The sequence below is a fragment of the Mauremys mutica genome, chromosome 5 (genome assembly GCF_020497125.1).
Source record: "Mauremys mutica isolate MM-2020 ecotype Southern chromosome 5, ASM2049712v1, whole genome shotgun sequence".
Lineage (NCBI taxonomy): Eukaryota > Metazoa > Chordata > Testudines > Geoemydidae > Mauremys > Mauremys mutica.
In genome coordinates, this window is record NC_059076.1 from 92,660,048 (window position 1) to 92,680,648 (window position 20,601).

The 20,601-nt window shown below is 40.5% G+C and overlaps 1 protein-coding gene across 1 annotated transcript in view; it reads right to left on the bottom strand.

Moving 5' to 3' along the window:
- The window catches only part of KIT (KIT proto-oncogene, receptor tyrosine kinase), a 72,548-nt gene that overhangs the window by 16,311 nt on the left and 35,636 nt on the right, over nt 1-20,601 (bottom strand). The window contains exons 6-14 of the mRNA XM_045019873.1: nt 18,968-19,157; nt 18,229-18,344; nt 6,553-6,667; nt 5,054-5,247; nt 3,719-3,825; nt 3,509-3,635; nt 3,095-3,199; nt 2,899-3,009; nt 617-767 (exon numbers count right to left, since the gene is read on the bottom strand). Coding sequence (XP_044875808.1) covers nt 617-767; nt 2,899-3,009; nt 3,095-3,199; nt 3,509-3,635; nt 3,719-3,825; nt 5,054-5,247; nt 6,553-6,667; nt 18,229-18,344; nt 18,968-19,157 — 1,216 coding nt within the window. The remainder of the gene's footprint in view (nt 1-616; nt 768-2,898; nt 3,010-3,094; nt 3,200-3,508; nt 3,636-3,718; nt 3,826-5,053; nt 5,248-6,552; nt 6,668-18,228; nt 18,345-18,967; nt 19,158-20,601) is intronic.

A 20,601-nucleotide genomic window follows, 5' to 3' on the forward strand; every position in this document is an offset into this window, starting at 1 on the left:
ACCTTTGCACAGATGGGCTGTATCTTAAATTGAATTATTTAATAATATACAAGCGGATGAACACTGGGGGGAAAAAGAGTTCAAGAACAATGGTTGGAGAAATCCTAACTCCAAAATGGTGGCAAAGGGTCTTTTGTCACAAGATCTTTTGTAATTTAATGCAATACTGAAAAGCATTATTTCTGTTGTTAAAAGCCATTTGCAAATGCAGGAACTCATGACAACGCAGAGTGCTATAACACAACAACATTGGCCATATTGTCATTTACGTTGCAAACTGATTGCTGCCAATCATTAGCAGTAATTATAACTAAAAATAAAGATGGACATTTTTGATCCAAGGAATGGCACTGGACACAATCATAGAAAAGCCATTGAATCAGTAAAAATAGAAGTGTTATGAAATAATTTGAACTATCTTTAAAACAAGCCACAAACAACTTACTTGTAACAATTAAATCTTTTAAAATTGATTTTTTTTTAAATAAATTTATGCAATCTTTAGAAAACACCACACAAAAGCCCTCTTGTGATTTCTTTTCACTAGATCAGCTTTGATTTACCCTCCCTCTGAACCTTCTGGCTACGCCTTTATGTATTGACAGATTATTCTTACCATGCAGGCCCTTTTTGATGCAGAAGGTTCTCGTAAACTGCTGTTTCTGCATATTCGTCATGCTTTGGGCAAATAAATGAATCACGTTTCCTTCGCAGAAAATTCAAAAGATCACCATAGCAGCAATATTCTGTGATGACCAGAGTGGGGCCTACAGATGCAGAGGGAGTTTAAAAGACGGGTATAAGCTTTGCTTTCAGAGTATAAAATCTTATACAAAAATATTATTCAACTAAACACACAAAATGTCCTATTTGAAGTCACACTACACAGCATTGTCTATACATGAAAAGTCATAGTGAAGTTAGAGCAGCAGTTTCCTCTTTCATGGACTAGTTACTATTGTGCACTTAAAGCTATGTCATTCCCAATTAATTTTTCCCCATCAATAGTATCACATTGTATAAAAATTAAACAAGTCTTTTTTTCCCCTCTTCATGTGATAATGTTTCTGGCCAGACACATCTGTATGATTTTGCTCACTTCCTGAAGGAAGTTATTTGTTCCAAACATTAGAGTAAGAGGCTTCAAACATTAATCCTTTTGATTCACTTCTGTTTACAGCAGAGCTTCGAGTTCTTTCAGCTATGTTTTTAAATAATGTAGCGTGTTATACTCTCCAGTATAATGGGAAAAATCATTCACATAGAACAGTCTGCTGAGACAGAAAACTAAGTTACACTAGATCTTAGAATATTAAAATGAAATTTAAAAGGGGAATTAAGTCACCTACAGCACAGATGTTTATAGATAATATGTATGTTTTCTGAATGAATGACTGCAGTGACGGCACTTGAATATGTAATAATGCTGCCCATTATTTCATTCGTAGGACCATTCTGTACCAATACCTCCTCAGAACTTTTTTCTTTAGTTTAATAATTGACTTTCATAAGAGCAAATACTATAGTTAAGATTACATCAGGATTATTACAGACCCTTTATTTTCATAAGCTTATACTTTATAAAATTCTCTTTTCTGTCTGAAATAGTCCATGCATTGATTCAGGCCATAGAATTTGCTTTGTGGCTCATTTGAACCAAATCCCTTCAATCATTTTTTTTTTTTTTTGAATTATGCAAAAGTGAAAGGGTGGAATGTTTTGCGCATAAGTCTAAAACTCTGAATTTTTCCAAGATTTTTTCCTTTGAAAAGTAAAATGGAGAAATTAAAGTGCAAACATTTATGTTAGCATAACATGCAGATTACAAATTTAAATGCCCCAAAGTTAAGAAATCACTGTATATAAGCTTCAATTATTTGCTGGATTTTATGTGTGCACGTTAACATTACTGTTTATGTTCTTAAATAAATAAAACCAAAATGTCCAGGATGTGCAAAGTAAACAAAGTTACTTCCTTTGAGAACTTTACGTTTTTCATTTTTTGACTAAGTATTTAGAAGTATTAATCCTAATATTCCAATAATGTTTGTTGCAGTTTAAATAGATTATCTGAGGACTGTACAAGATAATACACATACCAGTTCTACGGTAGATAGTAATGAATAACTCAGTTCAGACACTAATAAACCATAAAACCATAGAATCCTAGAAAGGAAGGGCTGAAAAGAACCTCAGGAAGTCATCAAGTCCAGCCCCCTGCTCTGTGGATGGACCAAGAAAACCTAGACCATCCTTGACAGGTGGTTTGTCCAACTTATTCTTAAAAGCCTCCAATAACATGGACTCCACAATCTCCCTTGGAAGATGATTTCAGAACTTAACTACCCTTACAGTCAAAAAGTTCTTCCTAGTATCTAATCTGAATCTCCCTTGGTGCACATTAAGCCCATTATTTTTTATTTTATCTTCAGTGGACATAGAGGACAATTAATCCCCATTCTCTTTATAGCAGACTTCAACATATTTGAAGGCTATCAGGTCCCCACTCTTCCCCCCGTTTTTTTTCCTCAAAACTAATCATGCCCTTTTAACATCTGTTCTCTTTGTTGGAAGCTGATGTTGCAGACGACAAATATAGACAGCCCATTTTGTGAACTCTTAAGAGGAAGCTGTTTTATGTGCCAATCTGATGGAGTCCAGAAATGGACTATGTGCTTAGCCATGTCAGCAAAAAACTAATCTTAATTTCTAGCCAGAATTACTCTGGTCTTGTGGGGTTTGTGTGGATTTTTTAATATGGTCTCAAGTCTAGAAGAAAGGCCTTACATGAGAAGGTTAAACATTTCATCGTGTCTAAGCAATTCAAGTTTTGTACAGAATAGGTTTCTACTTCTACAATAAGGCAATTACAAATATCCAACAATCTCATAACTTTACCTCCAACAGTGCAGGCTCCAAGTAGATTAACAATATTAATATGGTTACCAAGGTAACTCAGAACTTTGAGTTCAGACATTAAGGCTTCTCTCTCTGTTAAATGGGCACTTGCTGGAATGAAAAACATGTTGTTCAGCAAATTCAGTATACAACAGAAAGTTAGGAAAAAAGAATATTGTACATAGTAGAAACTTACGTTTGAGCATTTTTACTGCTACTGTCATTGCAGCATCAGATTTAAACAGACCATATGCAGTAGCCTCCACAACTTTCCCAAAAGCTCCAGCACCAAGAGTTTTACCTAAAAATTGTCAGACAACTTTTAATGGGTGTTACCTATCAGTGGTTCTTTTTGCTTTATATTTAAAAAAGATCATAGTAGATTATTGGATCAATTTAAGCCTATTTATTTGTCTCAAAGAAAATGGAAGTAGTTTAAGACAGGAAACTTCTTCCTCAAACTGCATGCAAAAGTAGCAGTTGTCAGTATTATACACTTTACTATGCAATATACTATTGATAGCAAATGCTATGTTTTCATGACAAGGTCTCATAGTACAGGGATTGAAAATTTCACATTGGAGATGAAGTTAAATAAACCCAAACTAACCAAAACTCAATCGGTTCCTAGGAAACTCCCATTTCTGATCATAAGGAAGTTGTGTTGGGTCTATATAAACATAGTTGTTTCCATTTATTTCTTCAACAACTTTCCACTGAACTTCATATTTGGGTTTCTAGAAAAAAAGAGAGAAATCGCCATTTTACTGCTAAAACTTCAACAAGAAGAACTAAGATGAATGTGTGCATCTGATTTTACCTGTAGATATTTGTACACAAGAATCATTACTACGATGCACATCAGTCCTGCTGCTACTCCAAACCCTATCAGTAAAGGAGTGAAGAGGGTGTGGGTACTGATATGTTCTAGAAAGAGACAGAAAGTTCTGTTTAAATTTGAACAAGAAACCCAACATTTAAAGGATCATTAAATATCAAATCTTTATCCCCCTAATTGTTTTTCTTCCTCAGGGAATATTCTTTGTTTCTGCTGGAGCACAGATGATTTTCCCTTTTTCCCCTCCCTCCACCTCAAGGCTGAATGGACAGAACTGTAAGAAGATGTTGCCTGATGGCACCTCGAGACATGTCTTTACCCTGGTAACTGTGCAGTTTAGTTCGTTTCTTCAGCACTTCCAGTGCCATCAAACTAGGAAGCATAAAACCAAGACCAATTAAACTCAGGATTTCTGCATGGTAGCACACAGTTCTATCGTTAGCCCATTAAGACAGCTCTCACCAATTATTTTTAGCTTTAAAAACAGGATTCATGTCAAATTAGTTTGAGAAGTTCAGTTAACAAACTTTTTCTTTAAGTCCCAATTTTTTAGGTTATCCAATGATTAATATGCTCTCTACAACATAGTCTTTGGAAGCAGAGAATTGGACAGTTGCATGATCTTAAGATCAATATGCCTCAAATTGACCCATTTTTGTTTCTATACTATATGCCATATATAATATACAAAAAGACCACCACAGAAACCTTCATTTTTGCAAAAAAGAAACAACAAAGAACAACATATAGGTTGCAACTGATAGGTATTTTGGCATTTCCACTTTTACAATTATGCAATTTCTTTTATGCTGTTATGGAGGCCAAAACTCATTAGCACCCTCTAACCAGTGTGTTTGCAGTCTGTTGTTATTATTTATTTTTATTTTAGTGGCACCTAGAGGCTCCAACCAAGCTCAGGGCCCCATTGTATTACAGCTTAAATAAACAGGACAGACAAAGGTGTGAGAGGGCACAGAGTGGGAACGTTATTGAGCAGGTCAGTGGCAGAAACAGTTTTCCTGACTCCCAGGCTGGTGCTCTGGCCACTAGACCATACTACATATATGATGGAAGAAAATGGAAGCTAACATTTCAGTTTTAAACATCTACTAGGTTGTAACAGTTAAACATTTAAGAAGTATGATAGGAAATGCAGCTTAATATATTACTGAACCACTGTACCAAAGAAGCTTCAAATACACAGGCAATGTATTTAAAATATGGATCTTAGTGTAATTATTTGGGATGCACAGAGCTAAAACATCCCATCATCTTAATTACATTTTATACATTTCTATATGTCATTTTGGCCACTACCTTTAACAGCAAAGTTGAAAAAAGCAGTACTTCTGGCAACATCATTGGAAGCCTCACATGATATAGTGCCATTGTTTTTGAACGTGCTGGCGTCAATGGTACTTTCAACCACTATCCTTCCAAATGATGGAAAGGATGAATTTCTAGAATAGATCTTCACATCCACAGGAGATATAGCTGGTGAATCGAAACACCTGGGAGAAACATTGTTGACAATTACCCCTTTATGGATAAATACTTGGAGTAAATTCCTCATTATTTCAACTTTCTTCTAAGATAAAGTTCGATATCTACAGCCAGAGCCTCAGCTGGTGCAAATTGACACAGCTCCATTGAAGGATTGAGCTGAAGAACTTGCTTTTTATACTCTACTTATCAGATCTGAAGTATATTTTTTTTCCTCTGTGTGCAGTATTATACATGTAAATCCTCCATGACAACTTAACCAATACTGACACAATATGGCTCTCTGGTCTACTCTACTGGCTACTCCACATATAGAGGTTTATGAATCTGCTGCAGCCTTTGAGCTATGGAACCTGGCTCTTTAGCTCAGGCTATTAGATCCTTAGGTCCTGGTTTCAACTCCCACTGTTAACAACTTATTCAGAGACACTGTGTTATAATAAGATAAAAATATATCCATGGCCAACCTAGAACAGCATCATATGTATCAAAACAAAATACCCAGCACTGGCTCACAAGCTGTTGTTTCTAAGAGCTACCCTATGAATTGGTCAAAAAAGTATGTTTACTCTTTTTTGACCAGTCAATTGTAAAGTTAAAATTTGACATCTTTACTATATAAAAGCAAGCATGCTAATTTTAGCAATCTTGCCAGTAACATAAGTTATAAAACTATACAGATTTTCCTTAAGAAGACTAAAAAACCAGACTATTTTAGGCTTAAGAAAAATTATTGCGGTGAGATATGTGACTTGTTAGTACTATGTCTCTGATAGAAGAAGTGAGGAGCATTTTACAATGTGTTTTACAAATATTCTACCTCAATCTTCTTAGAGACCTGATAATTTATTCATAGTAACTCCAGACACATTTAACACGTGATCTACTGTATATACATGGAAGTGTCATTATACTGTGTCCTGGAAAATTGTGTTATTACATGATAAATCCAAAAGATAGTAGCCATATATAGAAACTCTTCTGTAACTGTCATTCTGTGAAGTTACACAAATAGGGCCAAATTCACCCCCCGGGTAAAAAGGTCTGAAGCCTTTGTAGTCAGCTGGCTTACAGCAGAACTCAATTTAGCCTTTAATGTCTACTCAGTAAAATACACTGAGTATCCTCCTTTCAAGGAACAAAACAAAACAAAAAACCCAAACAGCACAAACCTAAAACAATCAAGACTATGCTTACAGAAATAATGAAACATTTTAACAGGTATTTGACTATCTTCTTTCAACATCTTATTGCTTGAATTTTAAATCAGGTGTGTCAGGTCACTTTTAAGGTACATTCTGCAAATTACTCACCTCTGCTCAGTTCCTGGACAAAAACGCCAATCGATTGTAGGGGCAGGGAAGCCAGCTGCCACACACTGGAGCATGCCATTGCTAAGTCTGTCCGAAGTGAGAATCTCTGGTTTTGCTGCAATAAAATAAGTGAATACTCATGCTTTCGGTGAATAAATAATTTGCATTCTGATTTATTACTAATTCTGGTCCTAATCTTGTCAGCATTTATGCATTTGACTTCCATTGGACTACTCATTTCCACAATGATGTGCATGAGCGTTTGCAGGACCAGGGCCTATATGACCACATCTATCCTACAGTATCATTTTTAACATTGGCTACCTATGAAAATATATTCAATTTAATATTATTATTTTGACAGTCTTGGCTAGATTTTCCAAAGAAGGTAAAAGTAAACCAATGCAAAATGCTTGATCTGTGCAAGAATTTAAAACGACACAATCACAGCTGACAAGAGTTTAACCTACCAACATCCATTAACCTCCTAACATGCATTAACACTGTTTTTTTTCATGATTGTGAATGTATTGTAACAGAAGCGTGGTGTGATAGATACATCTACCTTTTATGTAAAACAACACCATTACACATCCAGGAAAGGTACTACAATGAAATGTACAAGAATTTCCCACAATGAAATGACTAAGAGTTGTGATTTGCTGTGTTTTTAAAACACCCTGCAAATTCTCTAGATCATAGTTGATAGAGAGCAAGATTGTTGTAAGAAGCTACCCAGCAAATTAAACTCATTTGGGCAGTGCCTTTGATATTTAAACAGTGCACAATAAAATATAGATGTATATTTACAAATACATTGTCATTGGTAGTTCAGGCTTGGATTTTTACATGAGCAAAAATTGTTTTTAAGAGACTGCACATGTAGGAAATAAAACTAATATTTGGATGAATGCATTAGATTCCTAAAAAGTAAGTCACAGTTGATTCATTACTTTACAAAACATTGTACTGAGCTGCTTCCTTTCCTCAAGACACTATATTTTGTTTTAGTATATCAAGAAATAACAACATTGCTGTATTTATTTAAAAGATTGTTATCTGAGCACAAGAAGAGAACGAACCAATAAAGCAAAATTTCCACATAGTGATCCAGTTTCTGAGATCTTTTGGAAGAACAGGCAATAACAGAGTATAACAATAACAGAGTTTTGACAACTTTTCTAAAACACTCTGTGAGGATTCATTTAATAGAGGATTTGGATAGTTCTAATAAATGCAGAAGTCACATTTACCACCATATGTATCTTAGCTTCCTTTCAAATAACTGTAAATGACATTAATGGAAGATTCAATCTGCTGTAATCTCCAAGGACACTGAGTGATTCATAGATGCCATTAAAAGATCTTTTTAATGCATTATTTTTCCAAATTCTCATGTGCTGTAAATTGATGAAGCTGTATTGACTTTAGTGAAGCTAGTATGTACATTTACACCAGCTGAGATCCATATACTGTAATTTGTTTGTGGATATGAATTTCATTGTCTATTTTACTTCCTAATTAAACTTGATGCAATAAAATGCATTCAAATCCTCAATCGTATCCTCATCTACTAGTGAGCCATGTTTCAGGAACTGAAAGCTCCTTCACCTCTAAATTTGCATGTAATGTTTGATTCAAAGCATCAAACAATTAACCTTGTTGCAATATACTGGGTTCTATTTGCAACATTTAGTGTAGGACATTCTGATCATGCACATCTTGGACAATGGGGGATTTCATGGACAATATCTAACTTTTTTTTAAGGCCCAATTCCAAGACAGTCACATTCAGAATTTTTTTAAACTTAACTAAATCTGATATTCACTGACTGATGACTGCTTTTAAACTCAAACACGACTCTTTAGAAAGACATACTGTACACACTGGGCAATATACCATCCAGCACAGATTATAGCTAGAAAAAGCTGGACAAATTAATAGTCAAACTGAATTTAAGAGGAAATTGAACATTAGATACTTTAAAAATATCATGTTGGGTGAAGCCCGAATCTAAACCAGATTTCTGGCTTTGGGTGAAGGAAACAAAAATAAAAAATATGCAGGTCCACTGTTCAATAAAAGCCAAGTACAACAACATGCAAGCTAGTACCTAAAAGTGATACACTATGAGATGCTGGGCCTGAATCTGATCTTGGTTACAGGAGCATAAAAGACAGCTACCTTTTCATAACTGTTGTTCTTCGAGATGTGTTGTTCATGTCCATTCCATTGTAGGTGTGTGTGCTCGCCACATGCACCAGTGCTGGAAGTTTTTCCCTCAGTGATATCTGTAGGGGACCAGCTCTGGCACCCTCTGGAGCAGCATGAGTATGCACTGGTACAAGGGGTGCAACCAGCACCCCCACTCCCTGAGTTCCTTCTTGCCAGAACTCCAACAGAGGGGAAAGAGGGTGGGTCATGGAATGGACATGAGCAACACATCTTGAAGAACAACAGTTACAAAAAGGTAACCATCTTTTCTTCTTTGAGTGCTTGCTCATGTCCATTCCATTGGAGGTGTAGTACCACCGGAGATGGGTAGGAGTTCCTGGACGTGTCGACTGCAACACAGCTCTGCCAAAGCCAGCATCATCTCAGGTGCTGAGTGATGGCATAATGCGTCGTGAACATGTGTACTGAAGACCACGTTGTGGCCCTGCATATATCCTGAATAGGGACATATGCCAGGAAGGCAGCCGAAGATGCCTGCACCCTAGTCAAATTGGCCTTCACTATCGGTGGAGACACAGCCTGCGCCAACTCGTAACAAGTACAGATGCAGGTGGTGATCCACTTTGAAATTCTCTGAGAGGACACCAGAAGGCCTTCATCCTGTCAGCTATTGCAATAAAGACCTGGGTCAATCTGCCGAAGGGCGTGGTGCCCTCCAGGTAGAACCCCAGGCGTGCCTGACATCCAAAGTGTGCAGCCGTCTTTCCTCATTGGTTGTGTGAGGCTTCTGACAGAACACCGGGAGGAATATATCCTGATTGCTATGGAAGTGCGGCACCACCTTAGGCAGAAAAGCTGGATGAGGCCACAGCTGGACCTTGTCCTTGCAGAATATTGTGTACGGGGGCACTGAAGTGAGGGCTTTAATCTCGGAGACACACCTCGCTGAGGTAATCACTACAAGGAATGTCAGCTTCCACAAACAAGAAGCCATGGGCTCAAAGGGCTGACCTCTGAGCCTGGAGAGGACTAGGTTGAGGTCCCATTGGGGAACCAGGTACTGGATTGACGGAAAGTGCCTTTCAAGGCCCTTCAGGAACCTGATCCACATTTCATGAGAGAATACCGATCTCCTGGACACGACGATGGAAGGCCGATATGGCTGCCAGGTGCACCTTGATCAAAGAGAAAGTGAGGTCCTGGTGCTTTAAGTGAAGCAGGTAATCCAGGATAGACTGCAGAGACGACTGTGTCAGGGAGATGTTGCGTTCCAACGCCCAGCAGGAGAAACACTTCCATGTTGCCAGGTCGCTCTGGTGAAGGGCTTTCTGCTATTCAAGAGGACCTGCTGCACCTGACTAGAGCAGAACTGTTCCTCTGGATTCAACTAAGCAGCATCCAAGCTGTGAGATGGAGAGAGGTGAGGTTTTGGTGCAGGAGCTGACCATGATCCTGCGAGAGTAGGTCTGGGCAACTGGGAAGTGGCCACGGGGCTGGCATAGTCAGTCCATGAGCATGCCAAACCAATCCTGGCAAGGCCATGCCGGGGCGATCATAATGACTCATGCCTTATCCCTCTTGATTTTTGAGAGGGCTTTTCTGATGAGGGGAATTGGCGGGAAGGCGTACATCAGATCCCCGGACCATGATAGGAGAAAGGCATTGGAAAGCGAACCTGGGCCAAGGCCTTGGAGAGAGCAGAACTGATCACACTTTCTGTTCTGTCTGGTGGCAAACAGGTCCACTTGAGGAGCTCCCCACTTCTGAAAGAGAACTCTGACAACCTCAGAGTAGAGGGACCACTCATGGTGAGAGAAGATGGACCTGATGAGGCGATCTACCAGCATGGTCTGGATGCCAGGGAGGTGCGAGGTTTCCGGGTGGCTTGCATGCTGAATGTAGAAGTCCCACAAAACGGAGGGTCTCCTGGCACAGACCTGATGAATGTGCTCCCTCTTGCCTGTTGACAAAGAAGATGGGAGGCCGTGTTATCCGTCAATACCTGCACCACCCAACCGGACAGTTGGGGAAGGAAGACACCGCAGGCCAGATGAATGGCCCTGAGTTCCCTGATGTTTATATGTAATGCAAGCTCCTCTCAAGACCATAACCCTTGAGTCTTAAGTGTACTGAGATGTGCTCCCCATCCGAGGTCGGATGCACCCCAAATCAAGGAGACCATGGGTCACGGGCTCGCGAACAGCTCACCTTCCAACATCAGGTCGGACCACCACTGAAGAAAGATAAGTACACTCAGAGGGATTGTGATGATTTTGTCTAGGTGATGTCTGGCTGGGGAGTAGACCAATGTTACCAACATCGGGAGGGGACACAGCCTGAGACTTGCATGGCGGACAACATACGTGCATGCTGCGATGTGACCCAATAGTCTGAGACAGACCCAGGCTGTGGTGAGTGGATGTGAGGTGATGCTGGCAATCAGATCTGACATTGCCTTGAACCTGGCCTCTGGCAGAAATGCTCTGGCTCAGGTAGAGTCGAGAACCTCTCCAATAAACTCTATCTGTTGGACCGGGATTAACGTTGATTTTTGTTTATTTATCAGCAGGCCCAGAGCTTGACAAGTGGCTCACAACATCTCAACGCTGTGCTGGACTGGGACCCTAGAGCAGCCCTTGATGAGCCAGTTGTCGAGGTACAGGTAAATCTGGATACTCCGATGTCTGAGGCAGGCCACCACCACCAACATGCATTTCATAAACATCCTTGGTGTCGTTGCTAGGCCAAAAAGGAGCACTGTGCATTGGAAGTGGGCAGTCCCAACTACAAAATGTAGGAACCTTCTGTGATTCTGGAATATCGATATGTGAAAGTAAGAGTCCTTCAGATCAAGGGTGGCGTTCCAGTCTCCCAGATCTAGGGAAGGAATGATGGAGGCCAAGGAGAAAATGCAGAACTTCAACTTCTTGAGGTACTTGTTGAGGCTCTGTAGGTCAAGGATGGGGCATAGACCCCCCCCTTGGCTTTTGGGATTTAAAAATAGTGGGACTAAAACCCTTTCCCTCTCAAATGCAGCAGGACTTCCTCCACGACTCCCACCCGCAGAAGGCACTGCACTTCCTGAGCGAGTGGATGCTCATGAGAAGGGTCCCTGAAGAGAGACAGAGAGGACGGTAGGAGGAGGGGATGGAAATAAATTGGAGGGTATATCCCTCTGCTACTGTGCTGAGGACCCAACAGTCCAATGTTATAGAGGCCCAGGTAGGGATGAAGGGAGACAGGCGGTTGGAAAATAAGAGGGGAGCAGGATCCAGGACACAGGCTGGAAGGTTGTCCCCGAGCGCACCCTCAAAATGCCTGATTGTTACCCGGTTGGCTACGGGCAGAGCTTGAGTGAGCAGAGAATGCCAGTTGATGGCCTTTCTGGTGCTTATAGCTCTTGCCCTCATTGTGGAAGGTCTCCGACAGAGGTTGGCTCCTGAACCTGTGGGGCTGTTGCATGTACATGCCCCAGGGAGAGCAAGGTAGCCCTCAAGTCTTTCAGGCAATGCAATTTATGGTTCATTTGCTCGGAAAACAGTGCCAGGCCATCGAATGGGAGTTCCTGGATGGATTGTTGAACCTCTGTTGGTAGGCCTGACAACTGCAACCAGGACGCCTGCCTCATTGAAATGGCCAAAGCCATGGTCTGGGCTGCAGAGTCTGCTGCATCTGAGGCTACTTGGAGGGCTGCCCTGGCTACTGCCCTGCTCTCATTGAGGACAGCCAGGAATTCTTTCCTGGGTTCCTCTGGCAGTGAATCTGAGAACTTGGCCATGAACTGCCAAATATTAAAACCATAACGCCCAAGCAAGGCCTGATGGTTGGCCACTCTCAGCTGGAGGTAGAATAAATTTTTCTACCAAAGAGATTGAGCCTTTTTGCCTCCTTGTTCTTAGGCATTGATCCCGGCTGGCCATCTATCACGCTCATTGGCTGCCAACACAACCAGTGAGCTTGGGGCAGGGTGGGTATAAAGATACTCATATGCCTTAGCAGAGATGTAGTATTTTCTTTCTGCCCACTTGGAGATGGGGAGCAGTGAGGAGGGTGTCTGCCACAGGGCCTTAGTAATTTTCACCACTCCCTCATGTACTGGCAATGCAACCCTGGGAGGGGGCTGCTGCACTCAGCACATCAAACAGGGTGTCCAAGAGTTCCGCCAGTTCCTTGGCTTCCAGCCCCAGGTTTGAGGCGACCCTCTTCAAGAGCTCCTGGTGGGCCCTGGCATTGTCCTGGGGAACCGAGTCAGAGGGTCCTACTATTGCCTCATTGGGCAATGATGATGAGGGGGCAGGTACAGGCGGGTCTGCCAATTCTGCCGCTTCTGCTATGGGAGCCTCGGCTGAGGCTGGCTGGCACCGGGGAGCCTGCTCTGATTCCACCTCTGAGTCAGGGGATGGGAGGGAGAATGTCGCCAATCATCTGTCAGATGCCTCTGAATCTGACATATGCCCCTGCGATGAATGGGGAAATCCCCAGTGGTTCCAGAGTTGCCAGGGGGCAGACCACTGGCTTTGGGGACATGCTGCCACTGGTGGCCCAGCGGGGAATGCCGATGCCCCGATGGGTAGCTCTGGCCTGCGGGCAGGGTCTAATCCTTGCTGTCCGAGCCCGGGGAGGGAGAGACTTGTCTGCAGGACTAGGACGGTACCAAGGCTGCCTGCTTACCCTGATTCAGTTGGCTCTGGATGCGGACCTCCATTGAGGACCTGTGTGGAAGCGATGACTCTCGGTGTCGTTAGTGACTAGTGGCAGCATTCGGTGAATCAGCGATGGTACCCTGGTGATCAATGCCTTACGATTAGCGAGCGGTGCCACTCCATAGATCAGGAGCAGGAATAGGAGTGAGAAGACCGTTGACGCACCCAAGGTGAACTGTACTGGCAATCCAGCAACTGGTGACGGGTCTCCGGGGACTGGCGTCTCAACCCTCCGGAATGGTGCTGTGAGCTGAGAGAGCAGCTCAGGTGCGCCCGGCACCAGGACTCTCGGGACTGGTGTCATGCCTCTGCGGGTCTGCACCAGTCTGCTGGCAATTGACACCTAGAGCCCAAGGAATGCTGCATAGAGTCTGGGGACCAATGCTGGGAACTCTGGCAGGCAAGCTGATCCACATCCAGGGGCTGGTGGCGCTGTTCAGGCGTGCGCTGATGGGGCAGCCCCTGTGGCGAGGAGCGGTGCTGCGCTGATGGGGACCGTTGGAAGGGTCCCAAGGCAGGTTTACCCCTCAAACGGGGCACTTCCATGGCCGGCGTGGGTGGCACTGGCAGGGACAGTATGTCCTTAGCAGCCTGAAAAGCCTCTGATGTGGATGGCACTGCCAGGGGCTGAATGCCTCTACCGCTTCCCAGGCTGGCGGGTGGGTCTGAAAGTGGGCTCGACAGCTCAATGGTAAATGGAGCCTGGTCAACGTCTGGAGGGGAAGAGCTGCCCCGCACGGGTCTTAGCTCTCCTCTGGCTCTCCCCTTCCCTTTACGGGATGTAGGAGAACTTTCTTTGCTTTTTAGCCAGTACTGGGGATGGAGATCAGTGCTGGTGTGAGGTCGGTGCCGGCGGTGTGCTCCTTTTTGGTCTGTGGTCTGAAGCTCTTGCCAATGCAACACTTGTCGCTAATGTGGGTTACCCCTAAACACTTCAGACAGCTTCTATAGGGACCACTGAGTGGCATGGGTTTCTTGCAACAGTCACAAGGTTTGAAGCCTGGGGACCGGGGCATGTCCCGTCCCTAGGTTAAGTCCTGTTCGGGACTAACAAACTACTACTAACTCTACACTACGGGAACTATAAAACTATCAAAGTTTTTAACAACCATATGCAAAAAGTTTGCGACTAGGCACAGTTGAGAGAAGTAAGCTTGCCAAGGCAAGGAGACGTTCCAGCACCATCACTGGCGGTAAGAAGGAACTGAGGGAGCAGGGAGCCAACGGCGCCCCTTATACTAGTATGTACATGCGCCACTCTTGAGGGTGCCAGAGCTCGCCCGTACGGACACCACTGAGGAAAAAACTTCTGGCACTGGTGCATGTGGCAAGCACACACACGTACAATGGAATGGACATGAGCAAGCACTTCAAAGAAGACTCTAGAGTAACTCCATTGAACATAATGGAATAACAAGTGAGATCAGAACCAGGATCCCTATATAATAATAAATAATAAAAATAATAATAATATCTAGCTACATGCTTACAACACACTGGGTCTCCCCTTCAGAGAATCCTTATGAGAAGAGATGACTGGACCTAAAAACCAGATGTCAGTCCCAGACTCTGTAAGCAGTTGTTTTTTTCTGGGCTAGCCTCTTCCACTGCTATTCAGTTCCCTCTAGCTTCCTCTTATTTAATGCAGTAAGGAGCCTCATCAGGAGTCAAATGAATGTAGAGTAAATAGACTCAAATGTGGACTAGCTTTGGCAAGTGTGAACACAGAGTTTCTCATTAAGTTATCCTATTCTGAGAAATGTTTTATTATGGTTAGTTTTATGACTTCCAGTATCTAATTATCCTTAATTTAAAATCAGATAGGATTTTAATGATTATATGTTGCTTACTGCTTTGGCTAATACATGTTAATTATTTAACGTTTCATTAAATTGTTCTGCATACTTGCATATTCCCTTCAATAATCAGTCATTAAATGCTTTAAATCTCTAATTTCATTACGTTTATTAACTGTTATTCAGTTCTTATTGATGTTGATTCCAAACATAGTAAAGAGGAACTAAAGATGCCACTATTATTTATAACTCAAAAGATTTTTATTACCAATTTCTTTTTCCTTCATTATTAACAGAGGAAAATAAATATCTAAAAGTAACACTTCTATTGACATTGTCTAACACTGTAGTCACTGGAAGAGGACTTTCTACCTACAGCTCCAGTTTGTGGATTTGAAATAGTCTCTTTAAAATATCATGGTGACTTCCCACACACTCCCTATATTTTCAGTAGGGCTTTCTGATATCTGGGAAACTCTTGAATCTAGCATCATGTGATTTATAACATCATGGTGATAACCTGATTAGTTCCCACCTGTAGCATCATCCTGAACTGCATATGTACTACTTTGTTGATTGTCATGAAACCTATATATAAGTTTGAAAAAAAAAAGTCTTCACTAATTTCTAGCTGGACTTTAGTTGCTAGTCTCAAGATTTCTATCATTTCTTAATTGTTATTCCCTTCAGCATGCTGTTTGTCAATTTATATTTTTATCTTTGGCTCTTTATTTCAAAGCTTCCTCCGTCTTAAATTAATTTATGTCGTGCTTACTGTGACCCAAAGCCTTTATTTAGCAATTCGGTATTACTTGAGCTTAACATCTCCTCCTGCCAAACTTATTTTAATTCAGTGCAGATAGTTTTGCACAGGGCTTTCATGTCTTTTGACAAATGATTCAAAATGGAAACTTTTTAAAAATAAAATAAACAGATTCTCCTCCAGATTATGAATCCAGTTTTTCATGTTTAATTAGTATCTGCTGCCAAAGTCAGATGCACAAACATTAGAAGCTATATCCTGACAATTTAAGCACAACTCTCACTGACTTCAACGAGAGTTCTGCAAACAGAATGAGACCAGGATCTGGCCATCAGCCATTATAAAGCACTGGAATGACAGTTAATTATCTATTTATTAATCAAACCACTTAAAATATAGGTTTATGTTATTATTTTGTTTGTCTTTCATACAGAGAAGAAATGAACAATTTATATACTCTCTAAAAATTAAAATAAAATTTAAAAATACATGTCTGAACAAAGAAGCTAAAATGCATGGGGGAAAAAAACAGTCAGAAAACATTGGCAGGCCAAATTTACCTTAAAGCTTGTACAAATATGAAAGACCAATAAAATTATTTTATTTTATTTATTTAAAATTCCAAAGAAAACTTTTTTTAAGCAAATAAAAAATTTGCAATCCATGCACTGTTGCAACGTTTCCTGTGAGGTGCTGCGTGCCTCCTTTGAGGTGGCTAAAAACCCTCAACTCCCATTAACTGTTGAAACAAAAAGGAAGGAGACTTGAATACTGGTGGCTATAAACACAAGCAGCTCCAGACAAACTCAGTCAAGAGGCATTTATTTTATCTGATGCCGCAGCTGTAGAAGTGACCATGAGAGCAGCCACTAAGTAATACTCAGTCAAACTGTTCCGAAGTTGCTACCTATTACTGAACTGCTTTGTTAACCTGGAGCACTTGCTGTGAAGAACTAACAGGCTACTTCTGGCAGGCAGATATGACATCCAAAATCGGAGAGATCTCGTCAGGTTCACAGGAACTGATGGCCACATACATAACTCACAATTCCTTTAGTTCCCAAGTGTCATAATTGGTAATGTGCTATGATATTGCGAATGGTGATACTGTGTAAAACTCAAATGTTAATACCCAGCAACACATGGGAGCAATTCAGTAATTAGTGCTGAACATTTAATACAATTATTGTATCCTAAAGAAATAGTCTTGACTAAAAACTGTAATACATCTCTAGAGAGCAATATTTTGTAATTAAAACAAATCAATAGCATAGGATTTGATGTAAATTTACATTTCTATATTATGGATAATGCTCTCACATTTTTCAACATGTTTATACTACCAAGTTATTCCTTTGGCCTTTTAGCTTACAGTGCCTCCCCTGTTCTCCTTAGCTTCCTCCATTTTGCTTGTGATCCTCTATTGCTTTGATTTTTGTTAAATTTGGTCTTACTTACGTGCCATTTTTTGCTTGCTTAGACCATGAAATTCTTACAGGATGGCTTAATTAGGAAGGCCAGAGCTTACTAATGGTTTCATTTCCTACACTTCGTTTTTGTCTTGAAGAATGCTGTTTTGCATCTAAACTAACACTCTGGAATTTGTATATAACTTTTGCTTGGGAATGACAACATACACACTTCTAAAGTTATGTCGGCCTTTTTGAAAACACACCATCTACATCATTTTGCAGATGTAATGAGACTGCCAAAATGCTACCACGCATGTCAATGGATGCAATCCCCTTGTCAAGATTTCAACATTGGTATGTAGTTCAAACAAATGTATGCAATTAATACCCTAAACTGGATTCTTATCTGCATTTTTTGTTAGGCTATGGAGGCTAGAGTATCATAAGCCACCCTAAATTATCGGCGGGGTATGGGACATAGTTATTTTCTGAGGCCCAGTTTCCAGGTTCTACAGATTTTTTTCCCCACATATAAACTCACCAAATCAGTATTTTAAAATTGCTCAACACTTAACCTCCAGAATTCAGCTCCTATGATCATTAGCGAGGTGTATTCCAAAGAATTTAAGATCAGGAATGACATAAAATGTATTTACATAAGTACTCTGTTCTTTTATATCTTGATATTTATATAGTTTTACAGACTGTACTTTGTATTAAACATTGTCTCCTATGCTGAACCACAATGTGACATCTTGTACATGCGTTTAATTTTGTAAAATACATCTGTGATAATAAAAGATTTCAGACTGTTCATTTTACTTACTGTTCACATAGACATTAAATGTTAGAGAGGACTTGGCATCAGAATTGGATACAAAAAATGTGTAAATGCCTCCTTCTGTTCCTTTTAATCGGGTAAGGTGAAGTTCACTCCTGTATCTGCAAAGACAGAGAAATTAAACATTACCACGTTTGTTACTCACTAAGTGCATGGAAGGTCAGTTGCTAAGTGATTCAAGATATTCTGAATGTAAATATTCAGACTGTTTATGTCACAGTTTATGCTGAAACCCACATTTTAGTATATTTAAAGCTCTCTTAGGGCTAAAACTTGCCCTTGCCTATACAGGGAAAAAAGTGGGGAAAGAGCTCGAAAGGTTTTGCATAAGCAGCAATATGCACACTATGAGGGTTTAGAAGGTATCCAGCCATGATCCACAAGAGGTTGCTAGCAGATATACTCAGCTGGTACAACACAGTGACCACAGAGAGGGCATAATTATGCACAAACAGATGAGCATCCACACTAAGACAGCATCAGGAGCAGCAAGAATGGTTTTCCCATACCACAAAGTTGAAAACAAGCACCCCATGGCATAAGAAGCCAGCATCCTGCCCTATGACAGGAGGATTTATTTGGCATTTCTCTTTCCCCAGTCCTTTTGAGATTGGGGGCAAGAGAATAATTTCTTTTGCATCTCCCCATCCTCATCTTCTGTTGGAAGATTCCAGTAGCTGTCTCAAATTATTAAATCAGTCATGCTTATAATTACTTATATTACCTGTTATTGTCCACAGTCTTGAATTTGACATAGTGATCAGATGAATTGTGTAATGTTTCATTCATATACAGCCACACTTCTTCTTCTGGTCTTGGATACGCCTCATACTCAACTATTAAATTTAGATTTTCCCCAGCATTCACATCTACTGTTGTATTCTTCGTAGTAGACACATTGACAAATCCTTTATCTGATTGACATAATAAGGAAAAAAAACAATTTTAAAGGCAATTTTTACCCAATCCTTCAGTATTCTATTGCACTATTTACTAATACCAGGTCAGTGGTCCAACATCAAGCTGTGAGACAGGAAACTTTATCTAGGAAGAATACGCTGAACTCTCACCTGCTAAAACCAAGTCTACTAGCTACATATTGGAATGAAGCCTTGGCTGCAAAAGAGAGCAACAACCAAACAACTTACAGCAGCTATGGTTGGCAAACCTACAGTTGCTTTAGCAGAAGTAATTTAATCTTCTGGTAATAAATTGAAATATCCTGACCATGCTCCTGGAAAAACTGGGTACATGCTTAAATTTTACTCACGTACTTAAATGTTTCTGTAATTGAAGCCCTTGACTGTTTGCTGGAGAAGAAATGTTGACAACAAACGCAAGATAAATTGATTGTTTATGACAATATACCTTGAGTTTTTGCTACCGTGTACTTAATGATTTACAAGTGAAACTATCAAAAACTGTAATTAATGACATATGCACAAAGTTCACAGGTCTGGATACCAATCCTTCTAAATGAAGGCATTTTTGTTCATCTACTATTATGTCTTAAACTTTATTTGGGACATACTGTTTATCACCATTCATTTATCTTCTAAAATATCATGTAGAGCAATGAAATGATTTTATTTTAGTTAATAAGCTCATCAGCTTTAATACTACCCTCTTTAAAAGACAAATTTTCAATTCCATATTTATTCATATGTGCATTGTCGGTTTCAGATCACTTGGCAGAAAGTGGTTTACTGCTTGTTCCTGATCCACAATAGCGATCATTTAAGTTAGACCAAAAGTTAGAACTTGGGGCCCGCACGCTTCCAAATTGCTCTGCCTGGTTGGACCCATGTACTAAAGCCATGATAAAGTCAGTGGGGCTCTGTGAAAGCAGAAGTCTGACAGTGCAGAGCCATGAACATTTCAAAATAAGAACACAGGAACTGTTGTACCAGATCAAGCCTGTGGTCCATCTAGTCCAGTATCATGTCTGTGACAGTGGTCAGAATGCTTCAGAGGAATATGTAAGAAGCACGACAGCAAGCAGGTATGATACAACCTGCTCCCTCCTAGTTAGAAATGTGTTTAAACCTTGAAACATGAGGTTTTTATCCCATTGAAAACTCTTGTTTTGCATTAACTCTGGATATATTTGTTATTCATTCAAAACATCTTGGATTGTATCTGAGACATTTCAAATAAAATTCAATGATTAAACTGCCAATACCCAAAACAGAATTTTAGTAATTGCTTGTATTTTACAGAAATCAACCTGTTTTCAAAAAATATATCAGTAGATTCATCAACATAGCTATTATTTCTTCCAAACCTTTTGGTTAATGTAAAAAGGAGTGTTAATTTAGTGTCTGATACAATCACAAAGATCTCTCAGTTTTTTCCCCC